General features: G+C 44.4%; 1 protein-coding gene across 4 annotated transcripts in view; it reads right to left on the bottom strand.

The window, feature by feature from the left end:
- Window positions 1-17,945, bottom strand: part of LOC140077556 (tenascin-X-like) — a 77,776-nt gene that overhangs the window by 46,308 nt on the left and 13,523 nt on the right. For 2 of the 4 annotated variants that reach the window (XM_072124812.1, XM_072124813.1), the window contains exons 3-7: window positions 17,719-17,843; window positions 16,275-16,425; window positions 15,181-15,444; window positions 7,333-7,413; window positions 5,947-6,237 (exon numbers count right to left, since the gene is read on the bottom strand). In XM_072124812.1, coding sequence (XP_071980913.1) covers window positions 5,947-6,237; window positions 7,333-7,413; window positions 15,181-15,444; window positions 16,275-16,425; window positions 17,719-17,843 — 912 coding nt within the window. Of the gene's footprint in view, window positions 1-5,946; window positions 6,238-7,332; window positions 7,414-10,917; window positions 13,876-15,180; window positions 15,445-16,274; window positions 16,426-17,718; window positions 17,844-17,945 lie in introns of those variants that run through there. The other 2 variants (XM_072124814.1, XM_072124815.1) reach the window with 2 other exon arrangements.

Below are 17,945 nucleotides of genomic sequence, written 5' to 3'. Positions count from 1 at the left end.
ACATCTGCTCCCTCTGTATTGTACAGTACATCTGCTCCCTCTATACTGTACAGTACATCTGCTCCCTCTATATTGTACAGTACATCTGCTCCCTCTATATTGTACAGTACATCTGCTCCCTCTACATTGTACGGTACATCTGCTCCCTCTATATTGTACAGTACATCTGCTCCCTCTATATTGTACAGTACATCTGCTCCCTCTATACTGTACAGTACATCTGCTCCCTCTATGGCTCTACATTGTACAGTACATCTGCTCCCTCTATACTGTACAGTACATCTGCTCCCTCTGTATTGTACAGTACATCTGCTCCCTCTATACTGTACAGTACATCTGCTCCCTCTATATTGTACAGTACATCTGCTCCCTCTATACTGTACAGTACATCTGCTCCCTCTGTATTGTACAGTACATCTGCTCCCTCTATATTGTACAGTACATCTGCTCCCTCTATACTGTACAGTACATCTGCTCCCTCTGTATTGTACAGTACATCTGCTCCCTCTATACTGTACAGTACATCTGCTCCCTCTATACTGTACAGTACATCTGCTCCCTCTATATTGTACAGTACATCTGCTCCCTCTATACTGTACAGTACATCTGCTCCCTCTATACTGTACAGTCCATCTGCTCCCTCTACATTGTACAGTACATCTGCTCCCTCTACATTGTACAGTACATCTGCTCCCTCTATACTGTACAGTCCATCTGCTCCCTCTATACTGTACAGTCCATCTGCTCCCTCTATACTGTACAGTACATCTGCTCCCTCTACATTGTACAGTACATCTGCTCCCTCTATACTGTACAGTACATCTGCTCCCTCTATATTGTACAGTACATCTGCTCCCTCTATACTGTACAGTACATCTGCTCCCTCTATACTGTACAGTACATCTGCTCCCTCTATATTGTACAGTACATCTGCTCCCTCTATATTGTACAGTACATCTGCTCCCTCTATATTGTACGGTACATCTGCTCCCTCTATACTGTACAGTACATCTGCTCCCTCTATATTGTACAGTACATCTGCTCCCTCTATACTGTACAGTACATCTGCTCCCTCTATATTGTACAGTACATCTGCTCCCTCTATATTGTACAGTACATCTGCTCCCTCTATACTGTACAGTACATCTGCTCCCTCTGTATTGTACAGTACATCTGCTCCCTCTATACTGTACAGTACATCTGCTCCCTCTACATTGTACAGTCCATCTGCTCTCTCTGTATTGTACAGTACATCTGCTCCCTCTATATTGTACAGTACATCTGCTCCCTCTATACTGTACAGTACATCTGCTCCCTCTATACTGTACAGTACATCTGCTCCCTCTACATTGTACAGTCCATCTGCTCCCTCTATATTGTACAGTACATCTGCTCCCTCTATATTGTACAGTCCATCTGCTCCCTCTATACTGTACAGTACATCTGCTCCCTCTACATTGTACAGTACATCTGCTCCCTCTATATTGTACAGTACATCTGCTCCCTCTATACTGTACAGTACATCTGCTCCCTCTACATTGTACAGTCCATCTGCTCCCTCTATATTGTACAGTCCATCTGCTCCCTCTATATTGTACAGTCCATCTGCTCCCTCTACATTGTACAGTACATCTGCTCCCTCTATACTGTACAGTCCATCTGCTCCCTCTACATTGTACAGTCCATCTGCTCCCTCTATACTGTACAGTCCATCTGCTCCCTCTACATTGTACAGTCCATCTGCTCCCTCTATATTGTACAGTACATCTGCTCCCTCTATATTGTACAGTACATCTGCTCCCTCTATACTGTACAGTCCATCTGCTCCCTCTACATTGTACAGTACATCTGCTCCCTCTATACTGTACAGTACATCTGCTCCCTCTGTATTGTACAGTACATCTGCTCCCTCTATACTGTACAGTACATCTGCTCCCTCTATATTGTACAGTACATCTGCTCCCTCTATATTGTACAGTACATCTGCTCCCTCTACATTGTACGGTACATCTGCTCCCTCTATATTGTACAGTACATCTGCTCCCTCTATATTGTACAGTACATCTGCTCCCTCTATACTGTACAGTACATCTGCTCCCTCTATGGCTCTACATTGTACAGTACATCTGCTCCCTCTATACTGTACAGTACATCTGCTCCCTCTGTATTGTACAGTACATCTGCTCCCTCTATACTGTACAGTACATCTGCTCCCTCTATATTGTACAGTACATCTGCTCCCTCTATACTGTACAGTACATCTGCTCCCTCTGTATTGTACAGTACATCTGCTCCCTCTATATTGTACAGTACATCTGCTCCCTCTATACTGTACAGTACATCTGCTCCCTCTGTATTGTACAGTACATCTGCTCCCTCTATACTGTACAGTACATCTGCTCCCTCTATACTGTACAGTACATCTGCTCCCTCTATATTGTACAGTACATCTGCTCCCTCTACATTGTACAGTCCATCTGCTCCCTCTATACTGTACAGTCCATCTGCTCCCTCTATACTGTACAGTACATCTGCCCCCTCTATACTGTACAGTACATCTGCTCCCTCTACATTGTACAGTACATCTGCTCCCTCTATACTGTACAGTACATCTGCTCCCTCTATACTGTACAGTCCATCTGCTCCCTCTATACTGTACAGTACATCTGCTCCCTCTATACTGTACAGTACATCTGCTCCCTCTATACTGTACAGTACATCTGCTCCCTCTATACTGTACAGTACATCTGCTCCCTCTATATTGTACAGTACATCTGCTCCCTCTATACTGTACAGTACATCTGCTCCCTCTATACTGTACAGTACATCTGCTCCCTCTATATTGTACAGTACATCTGCTCCCTCTATATTGTACAGTACATCTGCTCCCTCTATATTGTACGGTACATCTGCTCCCTCTATACTGTACAGTACATCTGCTCCCTCTATATTGTACAGTACATCTGCTCCCTCTATATTGTACGGTACATCTGCTCCCTCTATATTGTACAGTACATCTGCTCCCTCTATACTGTACAGTACATCTGCTCCCTCTATATTGTACAGTACATCTGCTCCCTCTATACTGTACAGTACATCTGCTCCCTCTATATTGTACAGTACATCTGCTCCCTCTATACTGTACAGTACATCTGCTCCCTCTATATTGTACAGTACATCTGCTCCCTCTATATTGTACAGTACATCTGCTCCCTCTATATTGTACGGTACATCTGCTCCCTCTATATTGTACAGTACATCTGCTCCCTCTATACTGTACAGTACATCTGCTCCCTCTATACTGTACAGTACATCTGCTCCCTCTATATTGTACAGTACATCTGCTCCCTCTATATTGTACAGTACATCTGCTCCCTCTATACTGTACAGTACATCTGCTCCCTCTATACTGTACAGTACATCTGCTCCCTCTATACTGTACAGTACATCTGCTCCCTCTATACTGTACAGTACATCTGCTCCCTCTATATTGTACAGTACATCTGCTCCCTCTATATTGTACAGTACATCTGCTCCCTCTATATTGTACAGTACCAGTTACTTTTGTCACATTTCCTATAAATCCATTATGGCAGATAATGTTCGAGCTCTCCCACCATGAGCGCATTCACCCGCGCATGCCTTGGCAGAAAGACATTCCCTCTGTCGCTGCCAATAAAGTTTGTTTGTGTATAAGTCAATGAGAGTAAGACAACTTGTCGGAGACGGATATAAATGAACACAGGCCAAAACTCTATGAGGGGGAGATATGAACTTTATAAGAAACATCTGCCCCACTACTTAATTCTGGATATAGAGACCTACAGTCCCATAAACTCCAGTCAGTGGGGTCAGGGCTACCATACTCCTCCCACTTGTCTATATGACTGCCGCGTATGTCGTACAAGAAACTGGATCAAAAGAGAAGTGCCGTAAAGTTATCTGGGTCCTTGCTGATGAAGGACGTGGATCTAATCCTGCTGGCTTTAGGTGCAGCTTACTGGCATTGTGCGTCATTGCACTTATCATGAGGCTGGAAGGTTTCTCAAAAAATGGGGGTTAGAAATATTTCCATGAATAAATAACATCCAGTTGAGAGTAAGGATTTACTGCGATTCTGAGCTGACATTATGCAGGGCGCGGTTGACAAGTATATCCGGCGTTGGCCAATTTTCCCCAAATCAATGTGAAGAAGATAAGTACAAGATGTGCGGTCATTGCGTTTGCCCCTTGGGGAAAGGTCGAACGTTCTGCGTGAATATCGGTCTCACTTGAGAAGACGGCTGGAGCTCTGGGGTTGTTTGCCGAAAGCTTCGGGATTAGTCATTGCTCAGATATTTATTTACTTCGCTAACTTGCAGGACTATCACGTTGTTGTAGCTTCGTGGTCCCCATGTGATACTGAGCCGTGACTTTATTCAGCCTTGTCCACATTGTTATCTGGGAGATGGGATGGAAGAAAACCCACAAGAATATCTCTGTCTCATGATTGGATTCATCAGTATGTCATGAATGTCTCCATAGAAGGTCACCTATTGGGCACCATAATGAGACCAATAGGCAATATTGGGTTCAAGGCTCGGTGCCCCCAACCTTCATCAGTACAGAACATGTGCATCTCCACTTTGTGTCGTGATCTTTGTTATCATTGGGACAAGTTATTGAGAAGATCTAACACTAGACCCCAGTGGCAACAAAGTGACTCTGAAGTTGCCTTCTGACCCTTCCAGACTCCGAATTAGGAAGTCATGTAGGTTAGAGCCAGGAAATACCAGAGACTGATACAATGGTGAACCAGTCTGACACTGGACTCATATATCAAACCATCGCTCAACCATCAACCTACAACTATGGGGGTCATTTACTAAGGGCCCGATTCGCGTTTTCCCGACGTGTTACCCGAATATTTCCGATTTGCGCCGCTTGTACATGAATTGCCCCGGGTTTTTGGCGCACGCGATCGGATTGTGTCGCATCGGGGCCGGCATGCGCGCGACAGAAATCGGGGGGTCGTGGCCGAACGAAAACCCGACGTATTCGGAAAAACCGCCGCATTTAAAAACCGAAAATGTGTCGCTTGGGGAGCGCTCACCTTCACCTTCTATGGGATGGTGCATTCCGGGGCGTTAAGATTATTTTCGGCGCTGCAGCGCCACCTGGTGGACGGCGGAGGAACTACCATCTTAAATCCCAGCCGGACCCGAATCCTGTGCAGAGAATGCGCCGCTGGATCGCGAATGGGCCGGGTAAGTAAATGTGCCCCTATGTCTTTTGTGTATTGCCCCCTTAAGACTACAATGGACCATCATAACTTAAACTGGAGAACATGATAAGAACATCTCAGTCTCCAAGTCGGTCGGCAGATCAACTTTACATTAGACTAGACGAACCACCGTGTTTACAGCCTCCCCACCTGATATAACGTGGAACTAATTTACAAAGATCTTCAAGAAGAACGTCTTCTCAGACATCTTAAAATGTCTCCTTCTAGGACTCCCACTATGGGTGACCTTGTGGGTTTTGAGTCTTCAGTATCACAAGTGTTTGATACAACCAGTAGTACATTATGAAAAACTGCGTATTGTAGAAATCGGCAATTTTGAGGAATGACGCGATGGGAAGGAGCATCTATGAAGTTTACATGGGAATATATTTTCAAGAATCGAGTGGCCTTCAGATCTGCAGATGTTGATACAGGATCCAAGTGTTTAAAAATAGATTGTGTTTTTGGCCTATTCCGGGCGTTTTTATCATGAGATGTTCTGCAGAGTAAATGATGTTCTATCAATCTCTGGGGAGGTTAGATTATTCCTCATTTATAACTGAGCTCCAGACAGTAACTGGATGATATACAGTCCTTAAGGTTGTCCTGAAACAACCACATAGTATATCCCACATTTCTCCGAAATTCACATTCTGTGGTTAGAACTGATGTGTCCTCCTTACCTGTGGTCACTTCTTCTTTGAGAGGTCGGGATAGTTTCCCTCCTCGCACACCATACAATGATACGGCATATCTGGTGTCCTGGCTGAGGTCATGTAGTGTCACCTCTCTTTGGTCTCCAGGAACGTTGACCTCTCGTGGTCCCAAACTATCAGTCACATCTTCATAGCGGATAAGGAAGGACTCGAATATTCCAGGCCTGGCCTTCCATATTAACGTAACGCTGCTACTAGTAACATCTTGGACTTGGAGGCCACCCAATGGGGCAATGGGTCCTGGGGGTCTTTTTGTAGCTAAAGAAATAAAATAATTGACCAAATTACTGGAAAAATGTCCATTTTATGATATATTTCAAATGCATCTGAAACTTGCCATCTAGACTCACAACTTGGACAATCAAGTTAAAACCAAAGAAGAAATCGGTGTTAGAAGTTGAGTCGTTAAAGACCATAAAGACACAGAAATTTAGAAAGTTTAAGACATTTCAACCAGGCAAAAAAACAGACTATGAATATTGGGGAAGACCGAGGTTTAATTTTGCAAGTGGCTAGAGTAGATCTTTCACTTCTCTTCAGTTAAGATGAGGAAGTCTGAAGGTGCAAGTCTCTGAAGGTGCCCATCACAGAACATCAAGGTCGGCCAAACCCGTGTTCCACTTTTTCCAATGTTGGGGTAAAAATAGATGCCCATTCAGTTACTAAATGTTTTTGTCCAGCTCAAGGGCACAACCACACAATGCAATTACATGAAGCCTATTCTACACCCACGCTTCATGGTGGGGCTGGCAAACCATTCTGAGATTGGTGGGTTGGTTAATACTCAATTACTTGTATGTGTCCGGGGGCCTAAAACCTAAATATATGTCATGGGCTGGTAATCATTAAATTCTGACCTGGTCTTCAATGATGATTAATCTTCAATAAACTGGTATCAGAGATGAATGTTGATCTGAGGTGATAATATGGACATGTCACCATGTTATGTTTGGTGGGGCCCCAATAGAAAAGATGAGAGGCTCTTGTAAAGGTTGTAACTCATTAATGAGGTTTGCATACACCTTCAATAGCCATCGATTCAATCCCAATTTCTACCAATCACAATTCCTCACAACTTTCCCATATACATGGATCCTCAGTTTGGCCAACCAGGTGATTTCCATGGTAGGAGGGAAGAAAGCCACTCAGCTTCTCTTCAACAGGTCAAGATGTGCTAAAGAGGCCCCCATTGACTGTCACCTTATGTGGACATGTGGTAGGGGCCTAAATATCAGGTCAGTGGACAATGAGATTAATAGTTCAGCCTAAGAGACAATTAAGACAATGGAGAAGATGATAGATGGAGATGTACAGAAGAGATTATGGGTTGGATTCTAAGAACATACAAGTTACCTTTGGTTCTCGGGACTTCTGGCGTGTACGGAGCTCTGGTGGTCACATCAATATGCGGCTGAGTGGTCGTGGTTAACGGAGCTGTCAGTGATGGCAAAATCAAGGTTATCGCCACATGTATTACACAAGATGGCCTCCTACATCACATGACCACGTGTCCATTGCATGCTATCTCTTCTACACATCCCATAATATAATAATGTCTAATAATTCCATGCCAAACCGAAAGATATCACATGCAGAACATGTCCACCATGACATGCTAGAAAGCAGTGAACATGTCTGTATATACCGTGCATGTGCCACACACATAGACAATATATACCAGTATCTTCCATATACATCTATACATAGACCAGCGTCAGGCCTATGTATATACTATACATATATACTATAGAATATACATATACAGGCATAATGACAGAGTGGCTCAGGAAGCAAAGATACGTACATCTGTCATTAATATATATATCATACATACATGTACGCAGCACGTAGATACACGCAACCCTCACAATACACGTCTATGCCCGAGAGGAGGCAATGGCCGCCATCCACCAGCATACAGGTATATACTCCCGCTCACACACGGACGTCACGCTTAGCAATATGATATATATATATACATTTGTGCGTTCACATTGCCTGGAGGGTAAAGGCGTTATCAGCAGGTCAGACGCGGTGTCATTGGCCATACGGTGAGCACACAGCCAGCGGCAGAGGGAGAGAGAGGCCTGTGAGGCAAAACTGTGCTGTTATTCATCTGAGAGAGGAACAGACCGAAGGAAAATCAGACAGAAACCAGGAAAATAAAATACATTAACAGAGCAACTCCAGGCCCACAGGTCAAGGTCTCTACAATAGGGGCAGCTATACATGTATTCATCAAAAATAACATGGCGGTCATTATAATGAACGGGCTGTACATGTCATCCACAGATATGATGGGTCTGAATGGAGGAATCATCAGGTTTATGCTGCCTGATCCACACAAAACCTGAAAACAGGGCCTACTTATCGTTCTGTATACAATCTTATCTGTGAGTATGGACTCATCTCCCTGTTCCTGGAATCATCTCCCTGTTCCTGGACTCATCTCAGAGTGCCAAGACTCATCTCTGAGTGCCCAGACTAATCTTCCTGTTCCCAGACTCATTGCCCTGTTCCTGGATACATCTCAAAGTGCCCAGACTCATCTCCGAGTGCGCTAACTCATCTCCCTGTTCCCGGTCTCATCTTCGAGTGCCCATACTTATCTCCAAGTGCCCAAACTCATCTCCCTGTTCCCGGACTCATCTCCGAGTGCCCAAACTCATCATCGAGTGCCCAAACTCATCTCCGAGTGCCCAGACTCATCTCCGAGTGCCCAGACTCATCTCCGAGTGCCCAGACTCATCTCCCTGTTCCCAGACTCATCTCCGAGTGCCCAGACTCATCTCCCTGTTCCCGGACTCATCTCCGAGTGCCCAGACTCATCTCCGAGTGCCCAGACTCATCTCTGAGTGCCCAGACTCATCTCCCTGTGCCCAGACTCATCTCCGAGTGCCCAGACTCATCTCCGAGTGCCCAGACTCATCTCCGAGTGCCCAGACTCATCTCCAAGTACCAAGACTCATCTCCAAGTGCCCAGACTCATCTCCGAGTGCCCAGACTCATCTCCAAGTGCCAAGACTCATCTCCAAGTGCCAAGACTCATCTCCAAGTGCCAAGACTCATCTCCAAGTGCCCAGACTCATCTCCGAGTGCCCAGACTCATCTCCAAGTGCCAAGACTCATCTCCGAGTGCCCAGACTCATCTCCCTGTTCCCGGACTCATCTCCGAGTGCCCAGACTCATCTCCAAGTGCCAAGACTCATCTCCAAGTGCCAAGACTCATCTCCGAGTGCCAAGACTCATCTCCGAGTGCCCAGACTCATCTCCCTGTTCCTGGACTCATCTCCCTGTTCCCAGACTCATCTCAGAGTGTCAAGACTCATTTCCAAGTGCCAAGACTCATCTCCAAGTACCAAGACTCATCTCCGAGTGCCAAGACTCATCTCCAAGTGCCAAAACTCATCTCCAAGTGCCAAAACTCATCTCCGAGTGCCCAGACTCATCTCCGAGTGCCCAGACTCATCTCCAAGTGCCAAGACTCATCTCCAAGTGCCAAGACTCATCTCCAAGTACCAAGACTCATCTCCAAGTGCCAAGACTCATCTCCAAGTGCCAAGACTCCTCTCTGAGTGCCCAGACTCCTCTCTGAGTGCCCAGACTCATCTCCCTGTTCGCGGACTCATCTCCGAGTGCCAAGACTCATCTCTGAGTGCCCAGACTAATCTGCCTGTTCTCAGACTCATCTCCCTGTTCCCGGACTCATCTCCCTGTTCCCGGACTCATCTCTCTATGCCATACTATTCTCTAAGTGTCCAGACTCCCTGGATTCATCTCACTTTGGCTGTTTTCATATCTCCTTTGTCCTTTCTCATTGCCATGTGTCAGACTAATCTTTCTGTGTCCCGACTTCTCTGTCCATAAACTCAGGTCCTTGCACCTAATAACCATGGCTTAGTCAAGTCATAGACCTTTACATTATGCCAAACCTGTGACTTGGGCGCCATGAACCTGATGGCGGCTTTCAGGTGTTTATAGTATTTAAGGACGGGCGTTTGAAAATGGATAAACCCGTTAAAGTTTGTCTTTCAGAATGTAAAACAGAGAACAATTTATCAAAGCAGAAAATATATGAATTTTATTCTTGATTTTCCCTGTTTCATCTATTGAAAACAAAAGTTAGGACACCCCAAACTGTCCATATTATACTACCCAAATGGTATCCACGGTGACTGGAATTTCCCTTGAAATGCCCATTAGTTATACCTTTTATAGGGCATTGATAACTAACAATTTTCCATTCTTTAGCGCCATGGTAAAGAAGATGAGTATAGGAACAGCCATGATTTGGGACGGATCAAATATCCACATATAATAAGAATACAGGTCATTCAATAACAAATATGGGCATCAGTGAGAAGCCTCGAGTTGGCGGCTGTAGCCGTGGATTCAGATCCAACCAGCTCTTGTTTGTATGTTTGTGGTTGCACGTGCACCTTCCCCTTTAAGAGACCATTACAATTAGTATGTGCCATACATATGGCAGTAGTTGCCTTCGCCACTTAACTGAATTGTGTACAGAATATAAACTTATGGACTAATTGGTTTAAACCAATTATCAAAAGAAATGAATATTAAGAAGGAGGATAAGTTAAAAACAAATTAGTGGCTCCTTGGTTTATAACTAAGTGAATGTCAAAATGGAGAAGAATTGATTTACATAAAGTCACAATATCAAATACAAAACAGGAATTGGTTGAGTGAATGTGAGGAAGCACAAGAAGCCGGTTATATAAGAAGATCAAATAAGTAACGGGAAGGTGGACATTAGACAGAAGTGATACAGATCTTCTAGAAGATGTGGCTTTATCTACTAGATCTTCAAGATGCCCTGATTCTTTATGCTATGGTATTGCCCCACAGTGGATATGGGTCAGTAAGAGCTGGACATAACCCATAGGCCCCATCTTTCCTATAAGCTAGCTTGCCCAGTACCTGTTTGAGTCAGCAGTGAGTAGGACTTGGATGAGCGGCCCCTCAGCATTCCATGGAGATCCACTCTGTAGCTCGTTCCTGGGACTAGATCTTTGATTTCCACCTCACTGTCTCCTTTATCCGCAACCATTTTCTGAGGAGTTGTATCAGCAGTTGGTGGCCATGGGCTGTAAATTATTAAAGCTTTGTCCCATATGAACCCAAGACCATCCAATGATACTACAATACTAGTGGGGCTACTCTGCTTTATGACGGCTCCTCCTTGAGCACCAGGACTTGGAACCTTTAGAACTATCGGACTTTGTCCAGGTCCAGTTCTATCTTGGTCTTCTCCAAACTCTAAAGTCTGTTTAGTTGCTGATGTCTTGTCTCCAGATGTTCCATCAGTGTCGTGTGTTGTTTCTCGTGTAGGAATCTGACTGTTTGGGATTATTTCATCTACCTGCACTTCTTTTTCTACTTGGTGTATCTTATGGAGAACCGGAGGTTTATCAGTGGCCTTCTGTTCTTGCTTGTTATCTCTACGAATATCATCTTCAACATTCATTCCACCTCTTCCACTTCTGGAGTCAGCTCGTGGCTTCTCCTTGGTTTCTTTCTTGGTGCTTTCCAAAATAGTCTTCTGTGACATGTCATACTCTAAATCTTTCCCCACTTCCATGTGTGATGTTTCAGTAATTGTTTGTCTACCTATGTCATCCTCTGTTTCATGCTTTGGTGCATTGCCCTTTTTAGAGGGTGGTACTTTCTTCTGTGATGCTGTGGGTTTGGGAGTTTTAGGTAAGTCCACCTCAACTACACGTTGACTGTTGTCTGTTGAGGCCGGGTCGCCACTGATGACATTGGGATTTTCGTCTCTCTCTTTTGAGGGGGTCATATATTTATCCACTGTTAATATCACTGGAACATTGATTTCCCCAGCAGCTTCGACCCTTCCAAGAGTCTCAGAACTGGAAAGAATAGATGCAGTTCCAGCAGAATCATCTTCCTCCTGTAAATCATCACTTGCTTTGCCTCTATATTGAATTCTGTTATCAGTCCTGGTGCCTTGTAACTGAGATGACCCCAAAGGCTCTGAGTTTCCAGTGGCTCCTGGTGTCTTTTGAGGAAGTCGGCCATACACCATATCAGTAAAACTATGAGGTTTCCATTTCACTAAGTAAAGAAATATGGCCTTGGCCACTGATTCCACTGTCTGGTTGCCTCGGAGAGGGTAGGAGGTGGCTCGAAGGTAACTTTCTAATCTCTGAATAAATGTCCCATTGTATAGCGATAACTTTTCAGGGAGGTTTTCTATTACAGCCTTGATTTGTGGGCCCAATATTCGAGTTTTGTTCTTAGGTTTTGATGGAGGTGGCTGTTCTCCTTCCACCCTAATCGTCTCATTGTACATTTCATTATTTTCTTCTCTACCTGTAATTTTCTTTCTGGAAACATTAACAATCTTATTCACCTTGACCAATGTTGTGACGTGCTTTCTAGATTTTCTTGGATCTGTGGGATCATCTTCATCTTCTTCTCCGTTGAGTCCAATCTCTTCAGGGTCCCCCTGGTTCTCTGTAGATGTTTCAGGGGTAACACTTTTTGACATATCGAGATCATGTCCAGAATATGGGAGTGACGTTGGCTTGTCTGTAAGTTTGGTTCTTGAGGATTCAAACTCCAACAACTTTTTGGCTACGTTGGATTTGTCTGACAGCCGCCCACTACCTGTGATAAGCCCCGTGATCTCCTCGGATACTTCTGATTCTCCCTCATACAAGTGGATGGGGATTTCGGTTTTCGATGGTGCAAAATGAGTGATGTTTCTTGTAATTATCCACCTCTCCACCTTGGTACCTGGTAAATTGCCTTTCGTGTCCACTAGCTTTGCCTGTTCTATATCTTCTCCCCCCCTCGAGCTTGTAATGACCTCCTCATCGTGTCTATCTGTTGGCATTTTTGAGGGATACTCTGAATCCTCATGGTCATGATCGGCATCTATTGGCCTTCCATGACTTCGGTGCGTTTCATATATCGTTGTGATGATCGTTTTGATATTCTTTCGTGTGTGGAAGACACTTATGTTCTTTTGGCCATCAGTCATTGTCTCTTCTTGTCTTGTATGTGGAAGCTCCTTTCTAGGATCATCTTGATTTCCCTGTTTTGAAGGCTCTAAACTCACAGAAGGATCAAATGTGTGAGTTATCTTGGTTGGTTTGTGTTGTACACGTTTCTCCTCCACAGTCAGGCGCTCCCGTTCTTCTCCAGCTAGTAAAGCACCAAATTAAGAAGATGAGAGAAGATGATAAGAGAATTTAAGAAATAAGACAATTCTGAAAATGTCGTGATATTAGCACCTGTCAGGTGAAATGGATATGTACAGTAGACCTAAAGACAAAATTACTCAAAATTAGTCATTCAAGGATCCTCTGCAATAAAATAAAGTGAGTTACCAAATGTCAATCTTCTTCTAGACCCCATATGGTTAAACTAAATTATACAACTACATCCAAACAATTCCAAATAATTTATGCTCAAACGTCATAAAACATTTACCAGGATCATATAGTAACTGAAAAGGTTCTGCACACACCAAATTTTTTTGGGGAAAAGTGGCTAATCTGGACTTTCATTGGAAATAAACCCAAGTAGTTGCCTCCAGAATGTTGTAGCTAAATAGTATAGACTCGTTCACACGTCAGTGTAAAAATCCAGGCAAAATACAGAGTCATAGGGGGTCATTTACTAAGGGCCCGAATCGCGTTTTTACCCGAATTTTACCGTTTTGCGCCGATTTTCCCTGAATTGCCCCGGGATTTTGGTGCACACGATCGGATTGTGGTGCATCGGCGCCGGCATGCACACGATGGAAATCGGGGGGGCGTGGCCGTTGGAAAACCCGTCGGATTCGGAGAAACCGCTTGACACGCGCTTACCTGCACCCGGCCCGGCTTGGTGAAGTTCAGTGAACTCCGACGGAATTCAGCGCAGCAGCGACAACTGGTGGACATCGGGGGAACTACCTTAGTGAATCGCCGGAAGACCCGAATCCTCCACACAGAACGCGCCGCTGGATAGCGAATGGACCGGGTAAGTAAATCTGCCCCGATATCTGCACTTACAATGCAGATTTAGGACCAACATGCCTTTTAATCTAAGTCGCATCTGCTCTAATTCCACACAGAAGAATGGAAGAAGATGTGGCCTCCCTTTCTATGGGAAAGTCATTTTTTAAGAGATTGTCCAGGCAGAAGATTTTTGGGAAAATTCACATGTGAGCTGTTGAGTTTTATTTTAGGGTGAAGGCATCTACTTGAGGTTGATCCCAACACCGAGTCCTAAGACTTTCTGTTCTACTGCAATCCCCTCAATGATCGTGATACTAATATATTATTCCCAAATAAATGTTGTTCTATACTTTATTCCCCAAAGCCGAGCTACAAGCTAAACCCCAAGCCCTCGTCTTATGTCACCAAATCAGCAGCCAACATGGGGAACATGGTTTGGTTTTTGCTTTGGGGATCCTCACTTCTCCGTATCTGCTCTCTGGAAACCTTATACATACATACACCTTACACATATGTATAATTTGTCCTCCAAAGTTTTTGTTACGTGAGAAAGATAATAATAAGGACCTTCCCCAGCCCTTTCCCAGCCCTTTCCCCAGCCCTTTCCCAGCCCTTCCCCAGCCCTTTCCCAGCCCTTTCCCAGCCCTTTCCCAGCCCTTCCCCAGCCCTTTCCCAGCCCTTCCCCAGCCCTTCCCCAGCCCTTTCCCAGCCCTTTCCCAGCCCTTTCCCAGCCCTTCCCCAGCCCTTTCCCAGCCCTTTCCCAGCCCTTTCCCAGCCCTTTCCCAGCCTGACCCCTTAGATACCAAGGATTTCCAGTTTTTTATTTTAATTCAACTCTCAAAAGTTGCCGAATCTCCCATGATGGATGAAATCTGTGGAATGATGTCACACACAACTGGAAGGTTTTCCGTCCATGTTTGGCTTCTGCCTAGAAATAAATTACATTTTTAACCCTTTGTGACATATTATGGGGAGTGAGTTATCGCCTGCAAATGAAATCCTGCAAAGTAAAGTCCATGGGAAGGTTAGTCTCGTCTGATGTGTCCTTCATAAACTTTGGTGCATTGCCCCTGGAATCAAAAAGATGAGTTAAAGTCATTTACAGCAACGTTGTCTTCTACTATCAGTCACACGCTCGTCGGTTGCACCCATCCTCATTACACTCCTACGCGATTGCTCCCCTCACCCGTCCCCTCTACTTCCCTCGCTTCACCTGTCGTTCCGATGGTCTCAGCGTCTTGGCTCAGGTCCGGTCCCTTCTCTGATCTTATTAGGACTCTGTACTCTGTGTCCTCATCCAGGCCGGTGACTTTGATCCGATCGCCCTTTCCAGGGACCCTCAGTTTCCTCTCCTTCCCATTGGGGTGAATGAGGGTCACAATGTACCGATCTGGAAGAGACTGAGGTCTTTCCCATCTTAGGAGTAGAGAAGAGTAGGTGACATCGGTCACACGGAAACCGCGTGGAGTCTCAATCTCTACAAGAAGAAACATAAAAACCTCATTACAGAACAGTATAATGAATGGCACCGGCCAAATCTCCAGGACTTTAGACCCAACGACCTAACTAAGCAGAGGCTTCTCTCCTGTGCTGTATAGACCAGGGCAGAGTTAGCAGAGCCATCTCATTATCATTAGAAGGTTGGTGAGTTGTACGGGGCACATGGTGGTTATGTCTGATGGTTCCCTAATTGTTATTACTCCCAAATTTGCTGTTGTTTGTAAATGTTTTGGGATACTGAAGACAAGGGTTTAGAGCCCCCAACCCCTGGGACTCCATGTGGGACTCCATTTATTTGCTAGAATTGCATTATGGGTAAATCTCCCCCCGATGTTACACATGAAGAAGCTCTCGAAGCGTTCTTGGGGGGAAGGGGGGTGTTTACTCCATATCATCCTGGAGAAGAGTAACTTGTAGACTTCTCCGATCCAATAACTTTTCTAAAAATACATTTATTGGGCCATTCTGGTATTTAGGAAAGGCTTTACATTTGTTTTATTAGTCACATGCTCTCCCATCTGTATCTCTTCACATTTTTAGAGCCTTTCCATGTCCACATTTTTGCAGAAGACTCTGTTTTCTTCTGTTTGCTTCATTCATATTTTTTTCCGAACCATTTTGGATGCATCTAATATTTCCACAAATAAAGATTTAACAGTGGAACCAATTAGGGAGTCAATGCGAAATCCAGGCCCTGGCGGAGTCCCATTGGCTCTTTGTACAAAGTGGATGTTTGGGACTTTATGGCTCCTGTTGACTTCTCTGCACCCTCACAGTCCTCGTTGCATTGCCCTGACTCATACTCACTTGTTTTGGCTGTTATAGATGTTTCAGGTCCTCGTGCTGAGCCTTTTCGGGGTTGCATGTTTATGATATATTCCTCTCCTGGGGCCAGGCCGGTTTGGTGATATGTGGTCAATGAGCCGTCTATGGTGAGGGCTATGACGCCATTTTCCTTCTGTAATAAAAGATCATTAGTGGACAATACAGTCCAGTGTATCCCCAACTCTCAAGCAACTCTCAAGATCTCCATCTACCATCTACCCCAGGGGTAGCAGCCATAGCGGCTTCTAAGGGGCCCGCAGTGTCATGGGGTCCCGGCATCTGGGGTATTGGGTGTGTATATGGTGACGTGTTCATGCTCTACATGTGTGTGCAGATGTAATGTGTATATGCCGCATGTATGGTGTGTATATGCTGTATGTATGTTTATGTTGTATGTGTGTATATGCTGTATGTATGTATATATGGTGTGTATATACTGTATGTGTGTATATGCTGTATGTATGTATACATGGTGTGTATATACTGTATGTATGTTTATGTTGTATGTGTGTATATGCTGTATGTATGTATATATGGTGTGTATATACTGTATGTGTGTATATACTGTATGTATGTATACATGGTGTGTATATACTGTATGTGTGTATATGCTGTATGTATGTATACATGGTGGGTATATACTGTATGGGTATATGCTGTATGTATGTATATATGGTGGGTATATACTGTATGGGTATATGCTGTATGTATGTATACATGGTGTGTATATACTGTATGTGTGTATATGCTGTATGTATGTATACATGGTGGGTATATACTGTATGTGTGTATATGCTGTATGTATATATCATATAAATGGGTGTGGCTTTAATCACATGTGTGAGTAGACAAATATGTATATACTTTTAAGGGTGAAGGGGGCCCCATTTGCCAGTCTGCTATGGGACCCGGCCTCTCCTTGTTACGCCCCTGCTCCACTTCACTGAGAAAGAACCCCCAGGAATCTCAGGGAGAGACTTTATGAAGAGCTGAGATCTCCTGTAATTTGGGAAGTACCATGGAATTGTTCAATGTTTGCTTCAGTGGAACATATCGATATCAAAGAGCTGTTTGATGGTCGGGTCCTTCAGAATGGGAGACACTTGTGCTGTTCTCCTCGCTAATCCAGAGATCTTGTCAGCATCTAAGCCGACCGAAAGATGTTCTGGGGGACAACACCAACCAAAGAAACCCTGTGCTGCAGAAGACATATTACCGTACAATAACCCAAAACCTACTGAATGAAGAACAATGAATGAGAGTAAAGATCTCCTCCAGGGTTGCCGTGTGGCTCACACTGAAATGCTCGGGCACTTTGGGCTTTTCCTATTGTCCATCAGTTTTGCCATTGAGCACATTATGGGAGTAATGTGGAAAGTAGATAAAACATAGAAAATGGTCAGTCTCTTATGAGTTATTGTCCTACCTTGGCTTTGAAGGTGATGTCATAAGAGTCAGGGGAAGATGAAGGTTGGTCCCACTCCAAGGTGACTGCTGTCTCTTCTTGTAAGGTCACATGAAGACCAGTGATCTCCAGAACTTCTGTAGCTTCTACAAAACAGTGAATAAGTTAATTTTTGGGGTTGCTCTCTGGGGGACGGGGTCACTGTTTCTGCAGGCCAAGGTCTGCATCTAGTTTGCCAATAAACTCAC

The sequence above is a fragment of the Engystomops pustulosus genome, chromosome 9 (assembly GCF_040894005.1).
Source record: "Engystomops pustulosus chromosome 9, aEngPut4.maternal, whole genome shotgun sequence".
Taxonomy (NCBI): Eukaryota; Metazoa; Chordata; class Amphibia; order Anura; family Leptodactylidae; genus Engystomops; species Engystomops pustulosus.
This window is presented reverse-complemented; position numbering and strand designations above follow the sequence as displayed.